This window comes from Tauraco erythrolophus, chromosome 6, assembly GCF_009769465.1.
Source record: "Tauraco erythrolophus isolate bTauEry1 chromosome 6, bTauEry1.pri, whole genome shotgun sequence".
NCBI lineage: Eukaryota > Metazoa > Chordata > Aves > Musophagiformes > Musophagidae > Tauraco > Tauraco erythrolophus.
In genome coordinates this window covers 32,652,902-32,677,907 of record NC_141470.1, presented here as the reverse complement: position 1 = coordinate 32,677,907, position 25,006 = coordinate 32,652,902, and the positions used below count along the sequence as shown (strand labels likewise).

General features: G+C 46.7%; 1 protein-coding gene across 1 annotated transcript in view; it reads left to right on the top strand.

The window, feature by feature from the left end:
• RGS6 (regulator of G protein signaling 6) overlaps positions 1–25,006 on the top strand; it is a 288,543-nt gene that overhangs the window by 246,834 nt on the left and 16,703 nt on the right. Inside the window, exons 12-14 of the mRNA XM_086613609.1 lie at positions 1,071–1,181; positions 5,250–5,375; positions 14,674–14,860. Coding sequence (XP_086469735.1) covers positions 1,071–1,181; positions 5,250–5,375; positions 14,674–14,860 — 424 coding nt within the window. The remainder of the gene's footprint in view (positions 1–1,070; positions 1,182–5,249; positions 5,376–14,673; positions 14,861–25,006) is intronic.

Sequence of the window (25,006 nt, the reverse complement as noted above, 5' to 3'; positions counted from 1 at the left end):
CTGCCTTTTGTGACCCTTTGTTTCACAGGGTCTTTTCATTCTCCTGGCCTTTTTGAGGTGTAGAAGAGCAGAGGTAAAGTTTTGCTTGGACAATCACAATGCAAGTAGATTAGTTTTTCAGTATGATGAGACTCAATTAACTCAATTACTTGGCAGACCTAGGCAAAAAAATTGAAAAGTGCCTTAGAGTATTTCCAATATAGACTGCGACAAATTTCTTTTGATTTGTTTTATATATACTGCTTTTCTTTTGTAAAATCAGCCCCCTAGCCCCAACCCCAGTGGAATTCCTGAATCACTTATGCAAGCAGACACAGTCCTTTTCCCAAGAAGCTCTTTGGATCTCATCCTAGTGAGGATTAGAGGCTATGAGTCTTATCTGACTCGTCATGAAGCAAGCCAGTATAAATGCCAGGTGTTTTTCCAACATGCATATCATTTGCTACATTCTAAGTTAATTATTATAAACTACTGTTGAAGTATTTTACAATAGTGCCATTAGACTAAACGGTATAGCAACATAACAAAAAATGATCTGTAGCCTGAAGCTTTGGTGCTTAGGACTGTGATCCTCCAAAGATTTAGCTACAGCACATGACCCTATTTAGATGAGTTACTCATAATGCATGAAGTTAAGCGGGTGCAAAAGTCTGCAAAAACCAAAAGGGCAAGAGGCAATAGCAACATGCAACAAACAAAGAGGAGGATACGCACTTCACAGTCATCCCATGGCACTCTGTGGCAAGTCCTACCATAGCAATCCAGTTGTTGCCTCATCAGGCTTTTTGCGGGCTTCTTGACAGAGACGAGCTTGAGGAAAATTCTGTAGTGAGCTGGTGGGTGCTTGCAGAGAAATCCTTGCATGTACCATCCCTGGGAAAAGGGACTCCTGTGGTTGCTGAGAAACCGACTGATCCCTACAAAAATAAAAAAAAGTACACACACAGAGGAAAAAAAATAAAAAGCTGTACCTCTCTGACAAGTGACTGAGCATTCAGGCCCTGATTCTTTTTTTTTTTCTTTTTTTTTTTCTTTTTTTTTCTTTTTTTTTTCTTTTTTATATCTGTCAGTTTAATAGCTTACACAGAGCAGTATGTGGAATATGACCCCTTTATAACTCCTGCTGAGCCTTCCAATCCCTGGATAAGTGATGATGCAGCATTGTGGGACATTGAAATGAGGTAAGAATTGATAGTTTTAAGTAACGTTAGAGTTGTCTCATCATTTGATTCGTATGCTCTTCCCACTGCCCCTGTTTGGATAGGAAGTAGTATGTCTAACTTTACAAGATAAATTACATAGCTAAGGTTTAAACAGGAGCTTATGCTTTATCACTTCTTCTGTGAATTATTCAGCCCTTCCACTTGCATATGGCTTGATGTGTGGTGGTCTGTAAGTCAGGTAACAGACAATCTCATGCCTGTCAAGTATATGCACAGACTTATGTCTTAAGAGTCCACAGATATAGGATGCTGCTAAGAGATACTTGTTCCAGCACATCTCCTTTGACCTGGAAAGCCTGCTCACTGGTCCTCCTCCAGCTGCAGTGCTCCAGCCCTGCTCCTCTCCTGGGATCCCATGAAAGATGCCACTGGCAGACTAGGATGAGTTATAGGGCAGTGGCCTATAATCCCACTGTGGATTTGGCACAGGAGCCAGAGAAGTGTAGTGCACACATAAAGTGTGAGACTTGGCAGGGCAGAATTATATATAAACACCCCCCCCCCCCCCATCCCGTTCCCTTTCCTTTTCCTCCCGGCTCTACCTCCTCCCCCCAGCAGCGCAGGGAGCAGGGACTGGGGGAGTGCAGGTCAGTTCATTCCGTGCTGTTACTGCTGCTTCTTTCTTAAAGGAGGAGGAGTCCTTACACCCTTTTGCCTTGCTCCAGTGGATCCCCTACTCACGAGGAAAAATCCACAAACTTCTCCAGTGTGAGTCCAGCCCACAGGAAGCAATCCTTCCCCATGGATTGCCCCAGTGTGGGCTTTACCACAGTCTCGGATTCTTAGGGAGTTGTAGCCACTTGCTCCGGCGTGGGTCGTCACGCAGACTCCAGATGCCTCTCTGCCTTGTCGTGAGTCCCCAACACGACTGTCCTCAGGCTCAGGCATCTCCTCTCCACAGGCTGCAAGTGGGTCTCTACTCCACCGAGGCTGTCCTGGTTGCAGGGGGGCCGCCTGCCATCTCACCACCAGCTGCAGGGGAAACTCAGCTCTGGCACACCTCCTCCCGCTCCATCCTCACTGACCTGCTGTCGATGCGGCTGTTTCTCTCAGATCTCAGTCCTCTCCGGGTGAACTCAGCCCAGTGGGCACCCTGGGAGTGGGGCGCTCCCCGAGTTCCCCAGCCGGCTCCGCCGCCGCCATCCTCAGTAGGCAGCGCCGGCCCGACACAGGCAGCCACCTGGCCGGGAGCCAGGCAGCGGGGGCAGTGCCCTCCTCCCTTCTCTCCTCGCTCCTGGGCAAAGCACCTTTTCCGGTTCCTTTGTCCTGACTCAAATAGGGCAATTAGCAGAGGTGCTGATTGGCTCGACCCCAAGGGGGATGGGAGTCCGATCTGGTGGCCAGAACCAAGTCTAACCCGGTTCCAAAACCGGGGAGGTCACAGGGAGCAAAACCCCTCTCCTGCCACCAGAACCCCCAGCCCCCACACACATCAAACCATGACAACCTCAGAGAGTTTCTCCAAACAAGCACAGCACAGCAATTTAAATCATCTTTTTCCCATGTGATGCTGGTGCAAGGAAAATCTGGCCAGTGTCTACATCTCTTGCCATCATAGGCTATCCACAGCCCTTGTAGTGGAGCTGGAATTGTCCTGCCTGGCTCTATGCCTAGCAGCTATTGCAGCAGGTTTGAATGAAATCACCATGTGCCATGTATTACCTTCACTACTCATGTCCTGTGGCCACCTACTGCAAGTGCTCCACAGCTTCTCCTAGTGTTTAGCTGCTGCTGTTCGGCACCAAATCTGAACTGTGAATTCACTTTAGCAAATCTTTGAAAAGAGAATGCCAAAACTAATCCTGTCTGTTCTTGAATAATAACATAAAGTTTGAGATGCTACCAGCCTAAGAAAGCTAATTCATAGTGACTTAGTGTTCCAGGAAAAGGGCAAGTTATTTCCCAGTTTAAAACCCATGTGGTCTGGGATGTGAAAGATGTTTTCACCTGCTTCTCTGGTAGGCACAGAAATCTGTTAGTTCTATAATCTCTGCCCCTTGTCACAAAATTTCAATATTCTGATTTCCTTCTTAGTTTCTCTCATCCTCCCTAGCAGGGCTGGAACCAGATACAGCCCCTGCAAAAGGCTTCTCCGGAGGAACCCCCACCCACAAGGTAATCCAGGCATCTGTTATTTCTACATCTGTTGAGGTAGCTGCAAATCCTAGAAAAGATGTCTATGTCCCTGAAGAATACAATTAACTTGATGTCACGGCCTTTGTAGGAATTTAAAATAAATGCTTGGCTTCTGTGATGATTTCAGAGTTACAGAAGGTGGTTCTACTGCTGATTAAAAAGAGAAAATTGCATTCTTAGGAGGTGGAAGAACAAACAGCTCTGTATTTCCATTTTATTCTCTATTTTAAGAGAACTCACTGCATCTGCATCTAGTTGCAACTTGCATGAATAATTAAATGATCCCCGAGAGCTGCGGTAGCCCTTGTGTTGCCTGCAAAGCTGTTTCCTCAGTTAGGCGAGCAGAGCCTTTGCTCAGGAAAACAAAGAGCCTCTCACTTCTAATGGTAAGACCAGCTGCTGAGTATGGCAGCCCTGTGCCACTACAGTCCATCTTCCACGGCACGCAGGACTCAGGAAAGGCCATGGAAAGCCTTCCATTTCAGGCAGCACTTTGACTTTGTTCGTGCTAGAACATTGTGCAATGGGAGGAAGAGCAGCTGCAGATCTCTGGGTTCAGCAAGAAAGTCCCCTTGCTGAGCTCGTGCGTAGCTCTGCGTAAATGTGGCTCTCCTGTCCCTGTGCCTGGGCTGGCTCGCTGAGCAGGTGGGCTGGCATCCGCACCCTTGTCCGCAGCGCTGCTGGCTCCTGCTTGAGCACAGGAGGAGCCATCCTGAGTGTTCTGTGCTTCGAGTGAGGACATGCCCATCAATTTTACTTAGTCTTTACACCAAGAGGAAATCAAAGCGGGCGTTTTATTTACCCCTTTGGCTTGTTTGTCTTCAGCACAGATCGCCACTGTCCCCTAAGGCTCTAGGATTAGGAATCACTGTGGACATGATGAGACATGTAGTTTAATAGATACGTACTGTTAACAATGGCTCTACTGTCACAAATGTGAGCAGCTGAGCTGTATTTTAATGGTTGTCTCGTAGTATGACGCCATCACACCAGAAGCTTTCAAACACTTTGTGAGCCCAGATTACACTGTGATGCGGACTGTCTCGTAGGATCCTCGTTGTGATTTCCAGGCACTGCCTCTCCCCATAGGCATCTCTGCAACATGTCTGGCAATTCAAACAACAGCTTATGTAAGTGGGGTTGTATTAAGAAATAATTTAGGAGAAAGATTATTAGTGATTTTGAGTGCCTCTGCATCTCAGTGTCCCAGCTGAGACACAAAATAGAAGTCTGATTATCATGGAGGGGAGGAGGGAGATGCTTTTTAGTCTTCCAAGACTTAGGCATCTGAAATTCAGAGGCACTGAAAATAAAAGACCACAAACCAGTAATCATTTTTAGAAATCTTGTCTGCACTGCTTCTTAGTGAAACTGCTTTTTTAATGCAAATATGGAACTGAAAACCTGAAGCCAGTTCCAAGTGACCAGCCAGCGCTGTATGGGACACAAGGAGATGCTCTGGAGCTTACCTGCGGCCCAGGGAACACTGCTGACAAATTTCTGCCTTGACATGTAAGAAATTCCCAAGGTACATTGGAGGAGACATATAAGAAGTACATAATGGATAATCATTCAAGTACGATATGCTGTTCTTTACATGAAACGTACCAGAAATTACTCTGAAACTCATATCATTCACTGTCTTTCTCATTTTGCCCTGTACGTAGCACCCAGATAGGACACTTGCTTTAATGATGACCCTGCTCTTTATAGCTTCTTTTTGTGTGTTGTTTGCGAACTTGTATTTCTGCAAAATCTTGAGGAAAACAACACCATCTCGTCATCTGATAATCTTCCTTCCTTTGCTGCTTAGCAGAAACAGCAGCAGCTGCTCAGACAGCAGGCAGAAATGCGCATTCCATCTGTTTTTTCCCTTCTCTCTCCAAACAGCAAGGAACCTAGTCAGCAGCGTGTGAAAAGATGGGGTTTCTCCATGGATGAGGTGCTGAAGGACCCAGCAGGACGAGAACAGTTCCTTCGTTTCCTGGAATCAGAATTCAGCTCAGAAAACCTCAGGTGAGTCCTTTTTTTGACTTGAGCTAAATGAACGTAATCCCACTCTCTTGCATAGGTGAAATGCAACGCTTGGTCTGTCTTGAACTGCTAAAAAACATCCGTTTGAATACAGTTGAGAATGGCAGGATTTGGCCCATAGCACTGCCATGCATGCCTATACTAGAACCATGTAAGTAATCTTAGGAATAGTGTTTAGGAGAGCCGGTGTTGTCAAGTATCATACGCAAAGAGTTGCCAAGTTGTAGTAGTGTGACGAGGCTTGGCATATCGCTATTAAGCCCCTTAACAATGTATAGGATTGACACGTGTATTTGTGGCAGGGGTCGTGTGAGGGAAACATAGTGTGGTGACCGTGTGGCTAAAAACTTGTAGTACTGGCACTCGCCAAGTCGGGTTTGCAACAGCTGCTTTTAATCGTGGCACCTCCTAACTATTTGAGAGCTTGACTCTCACCTTAATAGTGTGCTCTCTGTGTGGGGATTCTGAGTAACTGGCTTCTCATGTTGTGAAGAAGGCAAAACTTCTGTTATGAAACATTATGTGGACACCCATGTGATCCTACATCAGACTGAGAGTCTATAAATCTGTTGTGCACAATTCTGTTACTTCAACATCAGCAGGAATAGGCAGCAGTAATGAGTTGCCATTGTTTTGGTGAACCAATGCTAGATGAAGACAGAACCCTTCCTAGAAGATCCAGCCCCTCTGGCCTTGTCCATAACACTATTCTAAACCGAATCTCTGGCCCTAGCACATTGGTCCAAGATGCAGTCTCATTGCAGAATTGATGAAAAGACGTTGAAAGTGCCAGCAGCATACTTCATTCTGGGTTAGCAGTCCTTCAAAGAGTACGCCTATCTCTTTAGCCCTTCCAGCTGCAAAACTAAGTGCTAAAGTCAATGCTTCAGGATTCATTAGTTACCTCTGTGTACCTCAGAACTAATGTATGAAGCCATTTTCCCTTATTGATACCGGATATCTTCTCACACTGACAGGAGAAGAGAGGTCTAGCTAGATACACCCCATAGGCCCTAAGCTAAACCCACAGCCCTGCCTACATAGCAAGAATCTGGGTCCCCTGTGTGTCCTAGCATTAATCAGTATATAGCCACAGATTTTATCATCCTTTTCTTGGATCTTAACTCTAATTCCCACCCGAAGTTGAAACCCTGAAGTTAATTTTAGGGAAAGTAGCTTTTCTGCTGTGGAGAGGGTGAGGTCCATGGAAGAGCTAGTGTATTGCCGTATCCTGCAGATACAGCCAAACCACAACAGGTCCCATAACAGCAGAAACAAATATACTGCAGTGAGCTCTGAGAAACTGGGGTTCCCGGGGTTATGCTTGAAAGAGGGCTGGGGCAAACATTGGAATTAAGTGTTTAGGATTGAAGATGTTTAAACGCTAGCTTCATCTCTTGGTGCTGCTAAGTCCGAAGAAAACGGGAGAGGGCTCGTGCCAGCCGGAGAGGCAGCCTGAACAGGTAGAAGTTGATACTCTGCAGCTGAGGTTATGGTTCGGAGTCTCGCCTGCAGGTGACAAACAGCCAAATTTAGTCCCACGTTCATCCATTTGTGCAGAAGCAGGAAGATGGTGGTTAGCAGCTGAGCGGATGACGTGTGGCTGGCAGCAGGGCGGGCTGCGGCCACTGGCCTGTGCTGAAGGCCAGGGTTTGAGCTGATGTCAGGGTGCCAGTCTGCTCGTGTGTGGGGGATCCTTAACCTTGCTCCTTAACCGAGGTACAGCAGGTCAGGGGCACTCACGGATATATGCAACAGTCCTGCTCTTTCCCATGGTTAGTCCTGGAGACACAGAAGGGTCCAGCAGTGGTGTAATTTCACTGCCCTAGATATGGCAGTATCCAGTAAAAAATGCTTTTTTTTACAGAGTCTGAATTACTCTGCAGAGGCTCCATTGTGGTGCCCCGGTGCCATCTCAGCACATGGATGGGCGCAGGGACCAGCTCACCTGCTTTCTTTGGGGGCAGCCCTGTTCTAGGACACCCAACGATCGTTGGCAGGGGCAGCCAAAGAGCTCGCCGCTTGCCTGGCAGATCTGTACCTGCTCCCAAGATGAGGAAATGTGCTGTCAACTGAGCATGCAGTCAGTCAGCTTTTGTGCCTTTGCTGGTAGTGTGCGGGTTTGATGTTCTTAATTTACACCAGCTGAGAGCCTGCTTGCACAGCCTTTAAGTTTGTGTTTTGTTAATTTTTCTCACTTAGAAAATCAAATACATTGATAAAGCATGTAAGCAATTGGCACTTTAGTATAGCCTGGGAGATCTGAAAGAGAAATTCCCCAGAAGGTAACTGTAAACGACATTGAAACTGACCATTGTATTTATCAGATTGGCCTGTTTGAGGAGAAATACAGAAAGCATGGCAGTAGTAAAACAGTGAAAAATCAGTGCACTTTTATGTTTCTTATTTTTAAATACCTGAAAGCTAACTTGTAAGATAAACAAGGGAGTGTAACTAAATTACAGAAATGAGCTTGCAATTTTATTGCTGAACAGGTACTGAACTTGTATATGCCTACTGCACTTAACGTACAGCTGTGCTCATTTGCAATTAAATTGTAGCGACGAAGTGCAAAATTAATACACTGTATTGAAATACTCCTCAAATGAGTTTTCTGAAATACATTTGGCATTGCGCTAATGAAATCCAGCAGGTTTTATGATGACCAGGTGTCTCCCACATTCATCCTACTCAAACAAGTGGAGAAAGTTTCATTATGAGAAGACAAGCATGTACCTTCCTCGGTCAGTTGGAGCTGCTTCTCCTGCTGATGTGCGTTCTCTTTGGTTTTGAGATTGCTTGTAGTGAAGGGAGGCTTGCGAGTCCGTGGGCTGGGATAGAGAGGTTAAATCCCACATCCTTTTTGGAAAACACTGGCATCATTATTAGTTAATATGGGAACATTGCTATCGTTCTTATGGTATCATTACTATCTAATATTGGATCAGTATTAACAAGCTTGCTTAAAGCTTTAAATAACAACAGGATGTAAAGACAGAAATATTAATGAAGAAAACTGGAATAGGCTAGGCTGTTAAAAGTGGTGCTAGAGAGCAGAAGGTGGCTCTCTAGGGTTCAGGTGTGGCAGAGAAAGGTCCTGAATTCTCTTTCGGAGCGTGTGGCAGAGAAAGGTCCTGAATTCTCTTTCGGAGCGTGTGGCAGAAAGGAAAGCAACTGCTGGATGCTTAAACATGCCAGCAAAGTTTAAGTTACACCCAACAGCAAGGCTGGGATCTGTCTCACCTAAGCTGGCAGCTTGGAAGCACTTGCTTTCTTCTGTATCGTCCAGGCTTCCTTTAGAGTGAGAGGAGAGAAGCTGACAAGGAGTCAGTGAATCGCCTGGGAAGGATTTGTTTCAGCTTTAAGTGGAAACAGAAATAAAAGCACTTAAATTACACTGTAAAGCGCCTGTCTCTCTCCCTCTATAAGCCTGGAGAGACTGATTCAAATGATGGTGTCTGCATGGTAGACATCTACAGTTAGGTGACATGCATCCCACCCAAACCCTGGGGAGCCGTAAGGAACTTTCTGAGGGCACAGCATCTAGCACCTTGCTAGAAAAATTACATTTGCAGTTATCTTTTAAGGACTCTTAGTAACTATCCAGAGATCTGGGAACTGTTGCAGTGGGGATATATTCTCTCTTGGGAAAATCACTCGGATGGATCTTCGTCGACACTGGCGGGAGTCCTGTAGGCCCCTCTGTTGTCCTCAAGGCAGATCTGAGAAAGTGACTGCTGGAAAACCTAGAAATTCCTGGTACTGCTAGAAAAGATCTCATGAAGTGTGCACTTGAGAATGCCTTGAAATGAATGTAATTCAGTGGTACAGCAAGGGAATCAAATTCTGCTCTTATACCTCGTGGTGCAAGTCCCAAATCACAGAGTTGATTGTGGTGGGGTATTTCCATACCTTCCTAGCTGAGAAAAATTGGTCCCGGTGGGGGTCTCGAGTGAGGCACTGCCAGAGGTAGCAGCAGACTAGACTCGGTGACCTCCCGGGTCTCCTTCCAGCTGTGTTTCTGTGTTCTAATAAACTTGCAGGATCATGTCCACCAGTCTCCTGGGCTTGGCTGAGCCCTGTGACTTATTTATTTACTGGCTGTCCATTATTTATGTGAGAGCAGAAAAGCCAGTCAGTTACTTATTTTTCTCTCTGTTTTTCTTTTAACTCTTGTTCTTGCTCTTTTTCTTTCTCCTGTCTGTTGCTATCTTTCATCTACGATTTGTTTTGACTCTGTTGATTTCTGAAGTACCCAAAATATAGCAGACAAAATGCCAAGCTTCAATTTAAAAAAAAAAAAGGGCAACAGAGAGTTGTTATACATTTTTTTATAACCTGGAAATCTCCTGAGACATGAGACATCTCGAGATTGCTAAGATGTTCTTCTAACTCTGGTGGATTGATTTTTTTTATATATATATTCCGCGCCCCCCCCACCCCCAACTTCAAAGAGTGTCAGCTGGAAAGAGAAACAACTAAGTGGGAATATGGGATATGGGAATTTTACTTGGAGGGAAAGGAGACTGCACACCTGTTTATAGACCTAAATAGAGAATACATGATGTTTTATAGGAACGCAGTGTGATGCGTGCAATGCACGAATGCAGGCGTTTTGTACGTTATTGTCAACATATGTTGAAAATCGAGTTATCTGGAAAAGAATTTTACATGCAGAAAGTGTTTACATCTTATATAACCCTTAATGGTTGAAACTTGATGCCAATTTTTTTTTTTTTTTTTTTTGTTTAGTTTTCATCAGGAAATGAAAAGTTCGGGCACTGAGGAGAGCAGATACATTAAGTAAAACCCACCCGTGTTTGCTAAATACAAAGCTGTCCCACGGGAAGTTTCTAACGCACTCGCAAAGCCACCAAAACAGCAGGCGCTGTACCGAGCGTCTCAGACGCCTTTGCTCCTCGCTGCCCCGCGCAGCGCCGGGGGTCGGAGCGCGGGATCGGGGTGAGGTGGGAGCGGGAGCGGCTGCGGAGCGGAGCCGCGGGCGGCGGGGCAGCTCCGCGCCTGGCCAGCAGGGGGCAGGGCGGCTCCGCGCTGGCTGCGGGCGCCGGGAGGGGCCTGCGCGGCACCGGGGGCTGGCGGGGGCGGGGGGTGGCCGCGCTCCTCGGGGAGACCGGCGTGAGCAGGCGCCGACGCTGCGTGCCGGCTGTCTTTCGTGAGCAAACCGGCGTCTTGTTGACTCGCTGGCCAATGATCGAGTGCTGCCTAACTGGAGAGAGACGTTTCCTGCCCCAGAACACTCCAAGAGGGACTTAGAGTTCGGACGTGGGGCGCACAGCGTGGGAGGGGAGAGAGGGGGAAGGACGCGGGGGGTAGAGGCCGGGGGGGGCAGGACGAAGCTCGCCCTCCTTCGTGCTGGCGCTGCGATGCGCTGGGGAGCGGTGCGCTGGCGCAGGGGCCGCGCTGTGCCGTGCCCTCGGCGCGCAGCCTGGCGGCGGCCGTCCGTCCTCGGCGCGCCCCGCGCAGGACTGATTTCTGCGGGTCTCGGCCACGCCAAGCTCACCCTACCAAGGACCTGGCTGTTAAGCGGCACAAAACCGTAAACGTTTCTCTTGTCTGATCTCTGTGTCGGTTTATACCTATTACCTTCATTCGTTTTGTCTTCCAACCGTGATGTTAAATGATGGTTTGGGTTTTTTTTTGTGAAAGGAAAGGAGAACAAGACGGTGAAGGGTGAGAGATGTGAGACAGGAGGTGCACCAGGTGTTTACATGGAGCTACTGAAGCAAGGAGAGAGGAGAGTACTGGTATTTTGAACTTGGACAGTCACTTGGTGGTTCCACTGTCAAGCTGAGGTATTGTGTCCTCCCCCAAGATGGGGATACAGCACTGTCCTCATGTTGACAGTCTCTTCTCAGTCTCTGCAGTCATCCATATTTTGGCTCTTGGTCAGGTTTTAAAATTAATTTTTGTTTTACAATATACCTCAGAAGCAGCCTCCTCTCCTTCCCCAGCAGCCTGTACACTGAGAGGTGTCTGCGAACAGCAGCCCACAGTGAGTGAGCACCTCCGCAGTGCCCTGTGGGAAGGCAGAGCAGACACGCTGAGGCCCCGGAGCTCTCTGTGCCTTGACGGGGCTGCATAGGATAAAGCGCCATTACGGGATATCTCCTGCAAGTGACAGCAGCTTAATTACATGTTGGATGAGGCTGGAGTGGTTTATGCCTCTGACAACAGTTTAGGACACCATATTATCAGCCTTCTCCAGATTGTACATGCTGTTTTATAAAGGGCAAAGAACCTGTGATCAATGCTGCTGTTGCCTTGGTGCAGACAGTCCTCGTGCCAGTCCTGCTCTGCTTATGCGGCACCTGCAGAGAGGGCACACACAGGCATCTCCCTCATCCCCTGACCTGTGCAAGAGGTGTCCACCAGAGATCTGTCCCTGCACCTCCCAGAGAAAGAGGGGAGGCAATGCAGGGGCTTTTCCTGACTCTGACTCTTTGTGAGCGTGGGGCAGAGCTCACACTTCAGAAATTGCAGGACTAACTCAGGGAGTACATTTGCACTTTATAATTGAGCACAAAATTCCAGCACAGCTATCATGTGTCTGCTCTTTTCCTGGACAGAAATACCCACTTCTCTCTTGTAAGTGCTGTATAAATCCCATAGGAAGTCCTGCTTATGCATTGGCTTCAGGATGATTCCTTGTGGCAGAGAATTTGCCTTGGAGTTGAGGCTGCAGGGCTGGGTACCCCTCTTTGATGTTCCTCGATTTTCAGATACCAGCTGTAGTGAATAGCTTTGAAATTTTTACCAAGACAAAACTCCCCTTTGCCTTGAAGAGGACATCCAGCCTTGGGCATGAATTCACAATCGCTCGCAGTAAAAAGAGCTTGTTCTTGTTAGTGTCAGGTTGGTCTGGTTGGTTGGTTTTCAGATTGAGCCAAATGGTTATTAAAATGGATGGTGCTCCTGTTCTGGCAAGCTTCACTTCACAGCGCGCCCGGTTCTCTCACGAGCGTGCTTTCCCAGCCCGCCTCCCCGGCTCCAGGGGCAGAAGATAAGCCAGCAGAAAATGTACTCTCTAGCCAAGTGCTTGTCTGAAGTGTCCCAGCTATTCTGGAATGATTAGCATCTTTTCTCTTTGTGCCTTTTCTGCGTTCACATGTTCCCATCCCATCTGAAATTGAATGATAAAATATTTTCGAAGTAAAGAAAGCCACATATGGCATCAGATTGTTGCACAGCGAGTGCCACCCTTTACTCTCTGCGTGCATGTGATAAGCGGCAGTGTCACTTATGGTTCAAATAACGAGGCAGGGCATCAGGCACGCTTAACATCTTGAAGATGGAAAAGGGCCTACCACACACCCCTCTGCCAACCCTGGATACTCTATTTCAGCTTGTAAAACTGAACGTCGCTGTGTAAGCACCACCAGTACAGGACTCTGCAGGTATCGGCGTAGTCTCTGAGCGTATCCTAGGCTGTATGAAGGAATATGATGAAGTGGCTTGTGTGAGTCAGGGCTGCAGTGTTAGTCCCCAGGCATGCTGCAGTGCTGCAAATGCTGGAGCACACTGCCAAGGGCAGGCAGTCACTCTGCCAGTTACTGGTGGGGTCGGGCAGCACGTCCTGCCTGGACAGGGTCCCAGCTCCCAGCACAGGGGTGCAGCCTCCTATCTCGTGCAGGCTTCACGGCTGGATTAAGCACATTATTTGAGTGAGAGAGAGGGACAGTACCAACAGGGGAGAGCACAAGATGGGGCTGGCTTAGCAGCAGTGGAGCAAGAGACAAAACATGCGTACTTGCAGACATGGCCCGCTCATGTTGGAGGCGTGGGTACAGGGAGCATCCTTAGCCCACACGCCTGCCTGGCAGGGCAGGAACAAGCAAGGAGGATTTAGGCTGGCCTTGCACACAGTGCAGATGTCTGTTTTCCCCAGATTGATCGTTTCCCACTGGGGGCCCAGTGTTTCTGGGATGGTTAGGTACTGCCAGCAACTGGCAAGGAAGCAAGGGTCAAATACAGCACAGGAATCACCGGGCTGCTGGCTCCTCCACCCACCCTCACTGTCAACGGGATTTTGGTTTGGAAGAGACTGTATCTTCCTCCTTCCACCGCGGGAGAATGTTTGCCTTAGTGGCAGCAGGCTGGCACCATTGAATCATTAGGGGTGGGAAGTCAGGCTTTCAGTTAAAGTTCAACTGCTTTATTTAGTAGTCTCCCATAATGAAAAGGGGGGGACTAAGTTATGAAGCTCTTGTAGATGCCCTGAACAAGCAATGACCGAGACAAACCCTGTCCCCACTGCATGATCTCCTGAGCAGAGGCGGGTATGTGAGAGCGGTGCGTTGCAGGGATAGCCAAGGCGAGCCCTGCCCTCCTTGTCATCACTGGGCCATGGGCTCCATTGGCATGGGGTAGGAAAAAGCTGGTTATTGCAGGTGGCTGCGAAGGTCCCTTCTGTACCTGCTCACCTTGTAGCCCTTGCCGCTCCCTGCAGAGCACTGTTATACCCATTCAGATGGATTGCAGGACCTGAGTACCCAGGGCAGAGGTGGTGGGGAATATCTTCTTTCAAGAAGGCTGAGCTGGCCAATACAAAAGATAATGCACGGCACTCTTTCAAAAATATTCCGTGGTTGTTTGTTTCGCAGATCAAGATGTGGATTATGCTCTTGACCATCAAAGAGATGATGTTCTCAATGTTTGTGAACTTATTGTAGTCTGTAAGTTGGTCCAGTCAAGAAAATATTCCTATAAAATTGGAATATGGGCATAACAAGGTTCTATATTGATCCTCTCCCATGGCATCCGTCTGAATGCTAGTCAGTTTACAAGTCAAAAAAAAAAAAAATTCTCTGAGTACCAGTGCTACAACTTAATGGAAATGATGCAAATATTGAGTCTGTTCTGCATTTTTCATCCGCTCCGGATGACTGATCCTGCAGGCAGGAATGACCAGCAGATTGCGGTAGGGCTGTGAGAGGCAGAGCCCATTCCCCTCCTCCAGTGACACCGATTCCGGAGGTTTCCTGTTTGTGTGTAACGTCACACTTCTGCAGGGGCGGTTTGAATAAGAATGTATCACTTGTTAAAGTCGCTGTTCTGATCTTAGCTGCAGTGTAAGGGTTTGGTGTAAAGTATATCACACCTTCCCCTGAAATCACGCTAAATGGAGGTTCTGTGAATTCAGCTAGATGCGGGGTTAGGCTCTACGTCTGTGCTTTGGGACTCTGCCCAGGCTTATCCACAGTGTTTTATCTAGATTTCTCTCTTTTTCTTTTTTCTTTGCTTTAATTTTTGCCTGGTACAGGTTTTGGTTGGCTGTCCAAGATCTCAAGAAACAACCTCTACAGGATGTAACCACCAGAGTGGAGGAAATCTGGCAAGAGTTTCTAGCTCCTGGGGCCCAAAGTGCTATCAACCTGGATTCCCACAGCTATGAGAAAACAAGCCAAAATGTCAAAGACCCAGGGAGATACACATATGAAGATGCACAGGTTTGTTTTGATTTTATGGAACTACTGCTAATAAAACTCTCAGTTTTACTGTGATATTCCACTGTCACATTGTCACTGCTCTCTTGTAAGAAAAAGGAGAGGCACAGTTGGAAGTTACTTTGAGGATATCTTTTCAAGCTGAGTAAATGATATTTTCTTTGAATCTATCAGTTATAACAGGCTAATGCTCCTCTGGAACAAATGTTTCAAAATTTACAAGTCTGCAAAGCGCAGTGAGCTGGAGCCATGTCTCAGAGAAAGCAAAGATGAAAGAGTTCTGTAAAGTTCAGTTTGACTCTGTACTCCCTGTCACCAAAGTCTGTTGTATTTACAGAATGGCTGATATCATATCAAAATCCTGGTTATTACACTTTTTTAATCATTTTTTTATTTATAGCTCGTTATATCCTCCCGCCAAACCCCAAATGCAGCAGCTCCCTCCAACGCAGCTCAAAACTTGTCCACCAGACAATAGCTTAGAATAATGACAGGATAGTAGGCAATGCAGTGAGCTTAATCCTTCCCTCCTAAGGGCCTCAGATTTATCAGGGAAATTTTACAGATAAACTGCACACAGAAAATGCCTTTAGGAAAACAGATAATTTGAGAAAAACTGCTACAAGCAAGCATAAAGCTGCATAACCTTCGGAGAAAGTGAAACTATCGTTTTATAAAGGCTGAAAAAGGAAGAAAGGATCATTTGACAAATATTACCAGGGACACAATTAAAAGGTATCCTGCTCATAATCATTTTTATCAAAAGCATGTAGTAAAACCAACAGCAAATGAAAAGAATCCCTGTTCTTGTATTTTCTTTAAATTGGCGTTCAAAGGCAGTTCTTCAAAATACTCCACTAACAAAATATTTCTGTCTCAGGGGAGATGGTGTGGACCACTTATACAAGGTTAGGCAATGAATTTTTCAAACCAGCATCAAATACTGTATTTTCCTGAATGCAGTCTTGCTCCTTGGGACCAGCACATAAGGAATGTACGCAAAGTTTCAAGGCAATCCCCGGTGAATATCAGGCAACTTGAATGTTCTTTTTAAAGCTGAGAAACACAGGAGTATGAAGACATTCTGGCTGAGATGTATTTTTTGCTTTGCAGTTTTAGTGAACAAGAGCTTCTGCAAATTTGCATCACCTGAAAAAAATGATGATGGCAAAATGCAGGCTAAAGCAGATAGGTGAATAATGGAAGAATTGATTAAGTTGATAAGTAGAAGTACTGAGAATAAGATAGGTGTTTAGACAATGAGTTTTTAATCAGAAGAAGACACGGAGGATTTAGACTTGGACTGATCAGTTCACAATGTAATTGCCATTCAAAGGAGAGTTGATGAAATCAAGCTGGAGCTCTTGTAGTTAGACTGCAATTTTAGCTCCTTGGGTTAATTTTATTTCAGAGGATTTCTATGCTGATGGATGTCCTCAATTCATCTGTTTTGGTTCACAGACACAGAAGTGTAAGGCAAAGGTAGACCTTTGGGCCCACTTATGATCCTCTTGGAGAATGAACCTGTGCTGAGAGAGGATAGGGCGATGTGAAAGGTGAACCCAGTTAGCTTTGTGTGCAGTGGACTTCTGGTAGCTCTCCAAAGGCCAAGCAAGCTGTTTCTGACTGCTTGACCAGATAGCTAAGAAGGCTGTCTAAGAAAAGCAGGGAGAAACAGGACACTGCTGAAGGGTGTAGTGCCCAGGCAGAGCTAGAGCAATATTGGCTTTGACTGGCTTGTTGTGGAGAGGGGACGTTTTTGTTTGCACATCCACTTCACGATGTAGATCCCCCCAGCATGCTCTTAACCTCCCAGGTACTGTCCTGGCATCTCCCCCAGATCAGCCCTGCCACCTTGGGGGCTCTGTTGTCCACAAATCTGCAGCAGGTCATAGTCCAGCTGCCTTATCTCAACGCCCTGGCACCAGGAGCCCATGAGAGCTCCCACACATCCCACATTCCTAGGGGCTCAACCAGACACAATCACTCAAAACACCCCATTGTGGGAGGAAAATATGAGTGTTGTCCTGTCCTGTGTAGCTTTAGCACAAAGAGGAAAACAACTGAAATGTCCTTGTGAATAAAGAGAAAGAAGAAACTTAGTTTACTGAACAGCACATTCTTTGAATGCCTGCAGCTCTGAGACACTAAGACTAGGAGGAAAGAAGAGGGCTGGCTGAACTGATAAAATGAAATTGCTGTTTCTGCAGTGGAAAAAAAAGGAGAAGATGATGTGGTGCTCCAACCCTTATGCTGACCTGGGAGACCTGCAAAATGCTGGTTCTGTATGAAAAGCTCTGGGAATGAATGCATTGTTGGACTTGGGAAGGGGAAGGCGTAGCAGAGCACAGGATACTTCAGGCTAGTGAATGTGTTATAAGTCAGAAGCAAAGCATCGTCTGTTATCAGGTGCTTAACAGTCTACATGGATGTGCTGCTTTGCACAACCTTGGCGCCATGCCCCAAAGAGCTCTCCCAGATGCTGCATGACCATCTGGAAAGAAAATGCCTAGAAGAAAACAGGGAGAAAGGGAGTTCCTGACAAACATGCCTCTCACTTAAGACCTCTTCATCCAAAGACCACTCATGCTCTGAAGGCAAATGTTCCTCTATTTAGGAAAAGTGACACAGAAAATCCCAGCTCCAAACGTCCTCAAAGGGCGCTTGGTCCAAACCTGAATTAGGGGTGCATTCATTATTTTGGACTGAGCTCTCTCTAAGATGGGTTCCTGTGTTACAAAAGCAAGTGTTTTGCCATTTCCCCATCTCAGCCTCAGATATTTGTCCTAGTGTATGTTTCTCACTACTGCTGCTGCTGTGCTCTGCAGTCCTGCACCGCTCTGCTTGCACAGAGCTACCTTCTTCTACTGCATCTCCTAGGTTGTGCCCTGGCCTGCCTCATGCCCGGCTCAGGCTGTGCCACCTTGCCTGGGCTCTGAGCAGAGCATGGTGCCAGCTCAGCCCGTGCTCGCCTTCCCCAGCCATCCAGTTTGCTAGCATCCCCCATCTCCAAGCAGCATGGCCCCTGCTCCCAGCTCTGTCCTGATCGTCAGCTCTTCCAGCTACCTTCACCTGGAGCACCTTTTGTTGTTCTAGTGCTGGGCCCCTCCAGAGGTGAGCCTACCAATTTAGCTGATTACTTTCTGCTCTTAAACAACTGTCCGCTGAGTAAAATATGATGATTATCAAACCATTTTCACTGGGGAGTAAAGCAGCTTTTAAAACAAGGGGCACCATCGGGAAAGGTCAGTTCAATTAAACAGTGAACTACTTAGCAGGATGTAAGCTCCCACAGGAGTTATCAATGTCGTTGAACAACCAATGTGGGGCCCTGCAATATGAAGCAGGCACAGCCAGCTCTGGAAAGTAAATAGGTTTGGGTCCACCTGAATGGCCTTTTTTGGCTAATGAAGCTGCTGACAGCCAAAGTAATTCATCTTTAACATGGGACCCAGAGCTGTGAATGTGATAATTATGGCTTATCTGTGCAACACGTTATTAGTTTTCAAACATTTTGCACACACACACCCCCATTCCACCTTCAAGCATCTCCTTGCCTCCCTCAAAATGTCTTTCTGCCTTCCGCAAGTCTTTAATCCCTGCCTCGGTCCCTTGGCGTTGGGAAGTTTTATCGCAAGTATGCATTGTGTCTCCTGATAGTAATGTTTGCTTGTAGGGGCATTTACTGGTGCGCTGAAGAGCCAGGTATACTGAAGTAAGGTAAGCCACGTAGTTGTCTTTGGAATTAACTTTCCTGTTTACTTTCTTTAAAATAGAGTTTTAGATGGACGTTCCTTTACCTGAACTAATCGGCTATTGTTTCTCTGAGAATGGTTTGGGGAAATTCAGTTCTAATCCCAGCTCAGTTAGGGATTTTAACTGTGCTGTGCAGATCTTGGCTAATTCCAGAGCAGATTTAGACCATAATGCCAAACTCCAGGCTGCTCAAACCAGAAATGCACCTGGCCCAGATTCAGACCCCGTTCATGCTCTCAGCTGCCCCAAGTGTTGGTTCAGTTTGTTCTGGACTGATAGAGATACGAGCCCTTGCAGGATTTATTAGTGATCAGTCCTCAGTTTGCATTCTAGTCCCATCAGAACGCTGGGAGCATTGGGAGAACTTGACAGAATCCTTTGAATTCAAAAATAAACTCCAAGTGTGAGCAAGGTTCTCTTGGTAGTGGAATGTCATTTTCTAACAAAAAGGGGAAAATGAGGATTGACCTTTCTTCCACTGACTTTGTCTTTTCAAGCATGCACAGGATGTGAAAGCAAGCATATAGAGCAATGTGTGCCCGGTGCCTGTTCAGTGGGCATACAGAACTCCTTTTGTAGGTCTGGGACAAAATCACAGCATGGAAGGCACGCGTGAAAAGAGTCGTTCGTTGTGCATCTGTATCACCTTTCATGTCAGGACCTGAAGAAACATTACTCCTATTTTCTTAAAGTTTCACCCAGTCCCCCGGTTACATGCATGCCTGTAAGGACAGTAATTAAGGATGGAGAACAGAGGTAACAGCAAAGCAGCTCTGGTTGGCAGTGCGGGGCAGTCAGCAGGGGGGCATGGGGCAGGCCCAGGCGCTCTGCTTTGGAGTGGGGTTCAAGCCCACCTGAGCCAGCACTGCTCGGAGACCCGGTGCTTGTGCTGTGAGGGACTGAAAGCACTGCAGTGCTGCATCCATATGTGTACATGGATGATGCCCAGGCCTCCTGGAGGCGTTGACAGCCTGGACCTTCCTGTGAAGGTCAGGGACTGCACGAGGACTTGGCCTTTATTCTCTTCTCTCTTTGGCTCTGATTCTGTGAGACTGGAGGAGAAAATCCTTCCTTACGCTGTACTATGGTGGCCTTCCCTCTCTGTGGTTTATGATGACTGTAGAAACATCCTTCACGGGAAGCCTTACTGTTGCTGTGTATTTGTTACACACACAAACAAAAATGCAAGCTCCTTCCCTTGTAGATTTCACAAAACAGCCTACAACCAAACTGAATCTAAAACCAAGAGCCCCACAAATACACCCAGAAGAGCAATTAGGTCTCTGGAGCAATAATAGGAAAGTGATGGTGGAGGCTTACACTGGCATGGCTGATGCTATGCAGAGCAAGAAACAAAAGACTTGCCGAGGTCTAAACAGGAGCAGATATTCAGTGTTATTACTTTCCCGGGATTTTTTTTCGAAATGGACATACGCACCTCACATCAGAAAGTACTTCTTTCATCCTTTGCCTTTTGTTTTAATTTGTGGTCTAGTAGTCATGTTATATGAAAACCATCTAACATCCAGCCTTTGCCTTGCTGTTGCCTTTCTGTCTCTGAAGGCATCAGAGATCAAACAACTGTCTAAGCTAACGCCCCTCTGTTACACATGGGCAGGAAACGGGCTAGAAAGAGTCACAAGTGAGCTCTCTCCTTGCACGTACAGTGACAGAAGACAGCAGCTATCTCTCCAAAGGAAAGATCATGAGAATGGGGTGACAAGAACAGCCAGCATATTCCCACAGGACAATAGTCTGCCTGTTATTCACTGTGTTGATCCTGCCAAGCTGGCTGGAACCACATGCACGAGCAATAACGGTGCCTCATGTGCCAGACATTTCCTAACTCAAAAAAATACCTTTAAATGGGATGCATGGGAAAGTCTCTAGCTTGCTTAAAAATTGCGTTCAGCATTCAGGCTCTGGGGCTCTTGTGCCAGTAGTGTGCACTGTGCTTCCTGAATGCAAGAAACAACTGCATGTCAAATCCAGAGCAAGAGCATTTCCTCTTCTTGTGAAAGTCAGGAAGCAGCTGACGCTATTCTGTTTCTCCCAAGCAGGGAGTGAAAGTGCTTGCAATTGCATCCCTTTCTACCCAAGAAGCCAGGACTCCACTTCTCTGGATGATGGGTGAACGTTCTTGCGGATGACTCAGTTCCACCCCTGCCAAACCCACATGCTGCAGGAACACTGCAGTCTCATTTTTTTAAGGGTTTGTTATCTCTTAAAGTGTTCATCCTTCTAATTTTTAAAAAAGTATGTCTCTGGGGAGATTTATCAACAATGCATTTCACATCTCCCCTTCTCAAACCACAGCAGGTACAAATGCCATGTGCTGCCTTGATGGGGTTCATTGGAAAACAGATGTGAGATTTTGAAACGCATTTGTAGCGTGGACTCCAAGAGCTTGAGCTCAATCACTTAAAAGGCGGTCCAAGGTGATATAGCAGTGGATATCCTACTGCCAAAATGTTGATGAGATGTGGAAGGCTGGTGATGTATCCAGTGTATGTTCTCTAGGTAGGGCAGGTGGTCCCTATCTCAGCATAGCCACCTGTGCTCAGCAGCTGTTTACTGCTTGTTTCTATAGGGCTGGCTCCTGCTCTGTCACTATTTCCTATGGGATACAGACTGCCCCGGTGCAACAGAATTTCATTTCTGCTGTGTGAGGGATTCTGCATGTTCCTCTCCATGGCATGACTCGGCTTTTTTTGCAGGATTTTCGTCAGAGAAAACAGGAAGAGGAAGCTGCAGACTGACCTACAAGTGTCAGGATGTTGGCCAGAAAGTTGAGTAGTTTCATCTCGTGCCTGTACCACAGCGTATATAGGAGCGCAGAAACCCATCTTCATTGCTGCAGCTCCTAGATGTTGTATTGTTTGGAAAAAGAGATGCTTCACAGGGTTGTCCCCTCCTCCCAGGCAAAACCTGTTCACTTGGGCTTTTTGCCAGTAGCCAGGATTTGGCCCTCATTGAGAGAAACAGCCTCTTAGCCACGATCGTTGTTCTCAAAACCTAAAGCTGCTCATATGGCGTTAGACTCCCAGCAGCCCGCTCTTGTCTCCCAGGATAGCCCTTGCTATATTTAGGACTAAATCCTCCTGCAGTACCAGGCTGACCCCTTAACTGTGCAGCGCTCGACAGCCCTTCGCCTCTGTCGTCCTCCGCACTGCATCTGCCACGGACCCCCCGGCAGCCCTGCCCTCCCATTTGTATGTCTGAAGGTATGAAGCAAACCAGTTGCCTCATCAATTTACAGAGGAGCCAAAGCTAAATTTATGTGTTACTTTTATCAATGCACTTTCCCACAAAAGATTTACATTGTGTTTCCAACTATGTATCTACAGGGCTAAACAAAGGATTTCTGTGTATTACTCAAAATGAGCTCTCATTGCTTACAGTTATCCCTCCTGCTAAAGCTCTTTCTTACGTTCCTGTGCCTTCAGCCCAGTGTAATTTCATTTGTGGCCTGAAAAGAGGTTTTACGCTTTTTAGTTTAGCAGGGAGGTTAGTCTATATTACAGTATAATTATTCATCTTTTTTTTTTTTCCCTTAGTAACAAAACCAACTTGGTTGAACATGGAGAAAATGCACCAGCTAAAACTGTGGGTGTAAATAATTGTGTCACTTAAATAACTTGAGAGCGGCCAAAAAGGTATTGCTCAGATTTTCCAGAGTAATTCACACTCAGGCCAAGACTCTTATGTGCCATTTACCAACCTGAAACATTTCTTTCCTAAACTGTAGATCAAGGGAAGCCTAGCACTCCCTCCCGCAGCAGCCGGAGCACCCGCTCACCCCAGCCCTGCTAGAAGGCAGTACTGCCAGGCTCTCCAGGGTTAATGCATGCAGACACCTCAAAGCCGGCAGTATAGCAGTGTTGAGAAGAATCCTAAACGCAAGACCAGAATAAGCAGATCCAGAGGCATTCTGAGTAGAGATTTGGAGATATTAAGGGGAATTTGAATAAAAAAAAAGTGTTTCCTTGCCTCCTCCCTCTTCACTGGTGTTTTCCCATCAGGTTCAGTCAGGGCAGGTGTGAAGGTCTTCTGCAGCTTCTTCACCACTTGTCCCGTCTCAGCTGTGTCTGCTACCAACTACTTCAGCTTCTAGCACTGATGCAGCATTCTCTTCTGCTTTCTCTAAAGTGTGTTTCAGTGCCATCAGTTAGACCCGGTGGCAACTGATCATAATTGCTCCTAAAACCTGGTGCATTCAGTAGCGGCACAGGTATCTGCTAAAGAGGAGCAGGTCTCCTTTTCTTTATTTGGCATAGACTTTTTCAAGACTGCTGGTGGTGGTGTGGGAAGGGGTCCTGCCAGTCGGGCAGGATTCCTGAGGATGGGCTGAAATGAGTACAGTGGAGTGAATAGGACATGTCTCCAAAAGCCCCTGGAGAGCAAGTTTTACTGACGGCAGTAGACGTGCGTGCTGGCACAGGGCTTAACCTCAGCCCCTCTGCCACAGACATCCGCGCAGAGTAGAGGTGCCGACAGAAAGGCGTTAGGCTGCTGCCAAGTCTAATTGGAAAGTGCAGCAGCCGCACACCGTATGCTCAGAAAACCATCTCCCTGTTTTCTCCTTCCCACGTCCTCTTTGTGCTATGGAGACAGCTCTTCGAAAAGCAAACCCTGGGCAAGTTTTCAGCTGGCACCCCTTATCAGCCTTCCAGTGGAGGCCACAAGGCGTTCTCTGAGGCACGGCTCTCATATGTGCGAATCTGCAGTAAATTTCTCCCCTGTGCCCAGCACGCAGGTAGAACAAACATTAACATTCATTGCGGTTTGCCGTTATTCGTTTAATCTACTGCTTTATGTTGCTCATGGACTTTTCTTCTAATGGATTTGTCTGACGTTCTGCAAATCTCCTTCGCAGCCGGCCAGAGGGGTGGCTACTGCAGTTCACATGCTTGCAATACAAAGAGGTCTCCGAATCAGCTCTCGCTAGTTTAATGCCAGGTCTTGGTGGCAGGGTGGCAGTGTTCCAAAAGAGTAGGATAGTTAGAGCAAGGAGGTTTCTGACCAGTTTACCAAGGGCAAAGTGGGCCCTTGGGGCTCAAGGGAATCTCAACAGCTGTCTAGCCTTACTGTAAGACCCCTGGAATGGGCTAAAAATGTTCTAAATGAGAAACCTGTGCTTGAAACAAGCAATGAATTTGCAATTTCCCCCTTATTCCCCCTCATCACCTAAAGCTTATGGCTGTGTTTAGGTAGATACAGGGAAAACTTTCTATCAGCAAGTTAAAATTTAAGGGCTTTCTGGAATCTAACTGATGTTCAAAGATCATGAGAACATTGTGCTTGGCCTTCACGACCCCCAAAAAGTCTCAAGCCTGTCACAAAGTGTCACAGTGGGTAGGATACAGGTGGGATTAGAAATGGATATGTTTAACCAGCGGCACTGCTTTTGTCCAATATTCATATCTCAGAGGAAAGAACCAAGATTTTCTGCTTAAAAGAATTGTTCTTAACAGGGAACACAATTCCTGAGGTCTGCCAAGTGCTTTGTGCAAGTCAGGTGTTGTTATTATGTTTTTATCATTCAGGTTTTTTTCCCACATATTTGTCGGGTGTTCCCAAGGTCCTGCTCGGCTGCCACCCGTCCCTTCCTCAGGGTCACTGCGCTTTGACTGCGAAGGGGCAGAGAGACCTGAGATCGCATTGCAGAACATTGATTTGAAGCAGGTGCAGCGTTGAGACAGTTTCTGCTATCTCAGCCACCTCCCACGTTCCCGTCTGGATCGCAAACTTACTTCTTTTTTTTTCCCTCCCCCTTTCTCCTCTTGTCAGGAAAATTTACAGAGCTTGTCCTTTATCTCCTTCCAAAGATAGAGCTTGTGCAAGGAAAACAGCCGAGAGATGCTGAATCTTATCAGGGTTTATTTCCCTGCACTTAAGCTGTCAGCTGTAGCTGGGGCGGGATTTCCTCTTGGTTTCCTGAAACCGTAGAAAATATTTTTTTTGTGTGTGTTTTACCTGGCTGTTTCCTTCATTTTCTAATTCACAGAAGTGACAATGTTTGCCCCTTTAAAGTTTACGGTTTGTTCTCCTTTATATCGTGCAGTGGCGATGGCAAGTGGAACGGTTACGCTGTCTGAAGTGTAACTCTTATGATAGAAGCCTTGGTAAGGAGAAGATGCTCAGTGGAGCTCTATAGCCCTCAGGCCCACAGCGTAGTTCTTCCTACCACAGAATAGATGCGATTCAGGTGCCCAAAACACAAAAGTGGGTCTGCCTTTTTCTTAAGAAGAGATGCATGCAGGCCCCATTGCCTCTGTTACTTGGTTCAAGATTTGAGGAACAGCGGTTCTGGGGATGTTTGACAGCAAACCCACTCTGCTTGCTGAGGTCTTGTAAGGGAATTGTTTACTTTCTGGAGATGAAATCCACCGT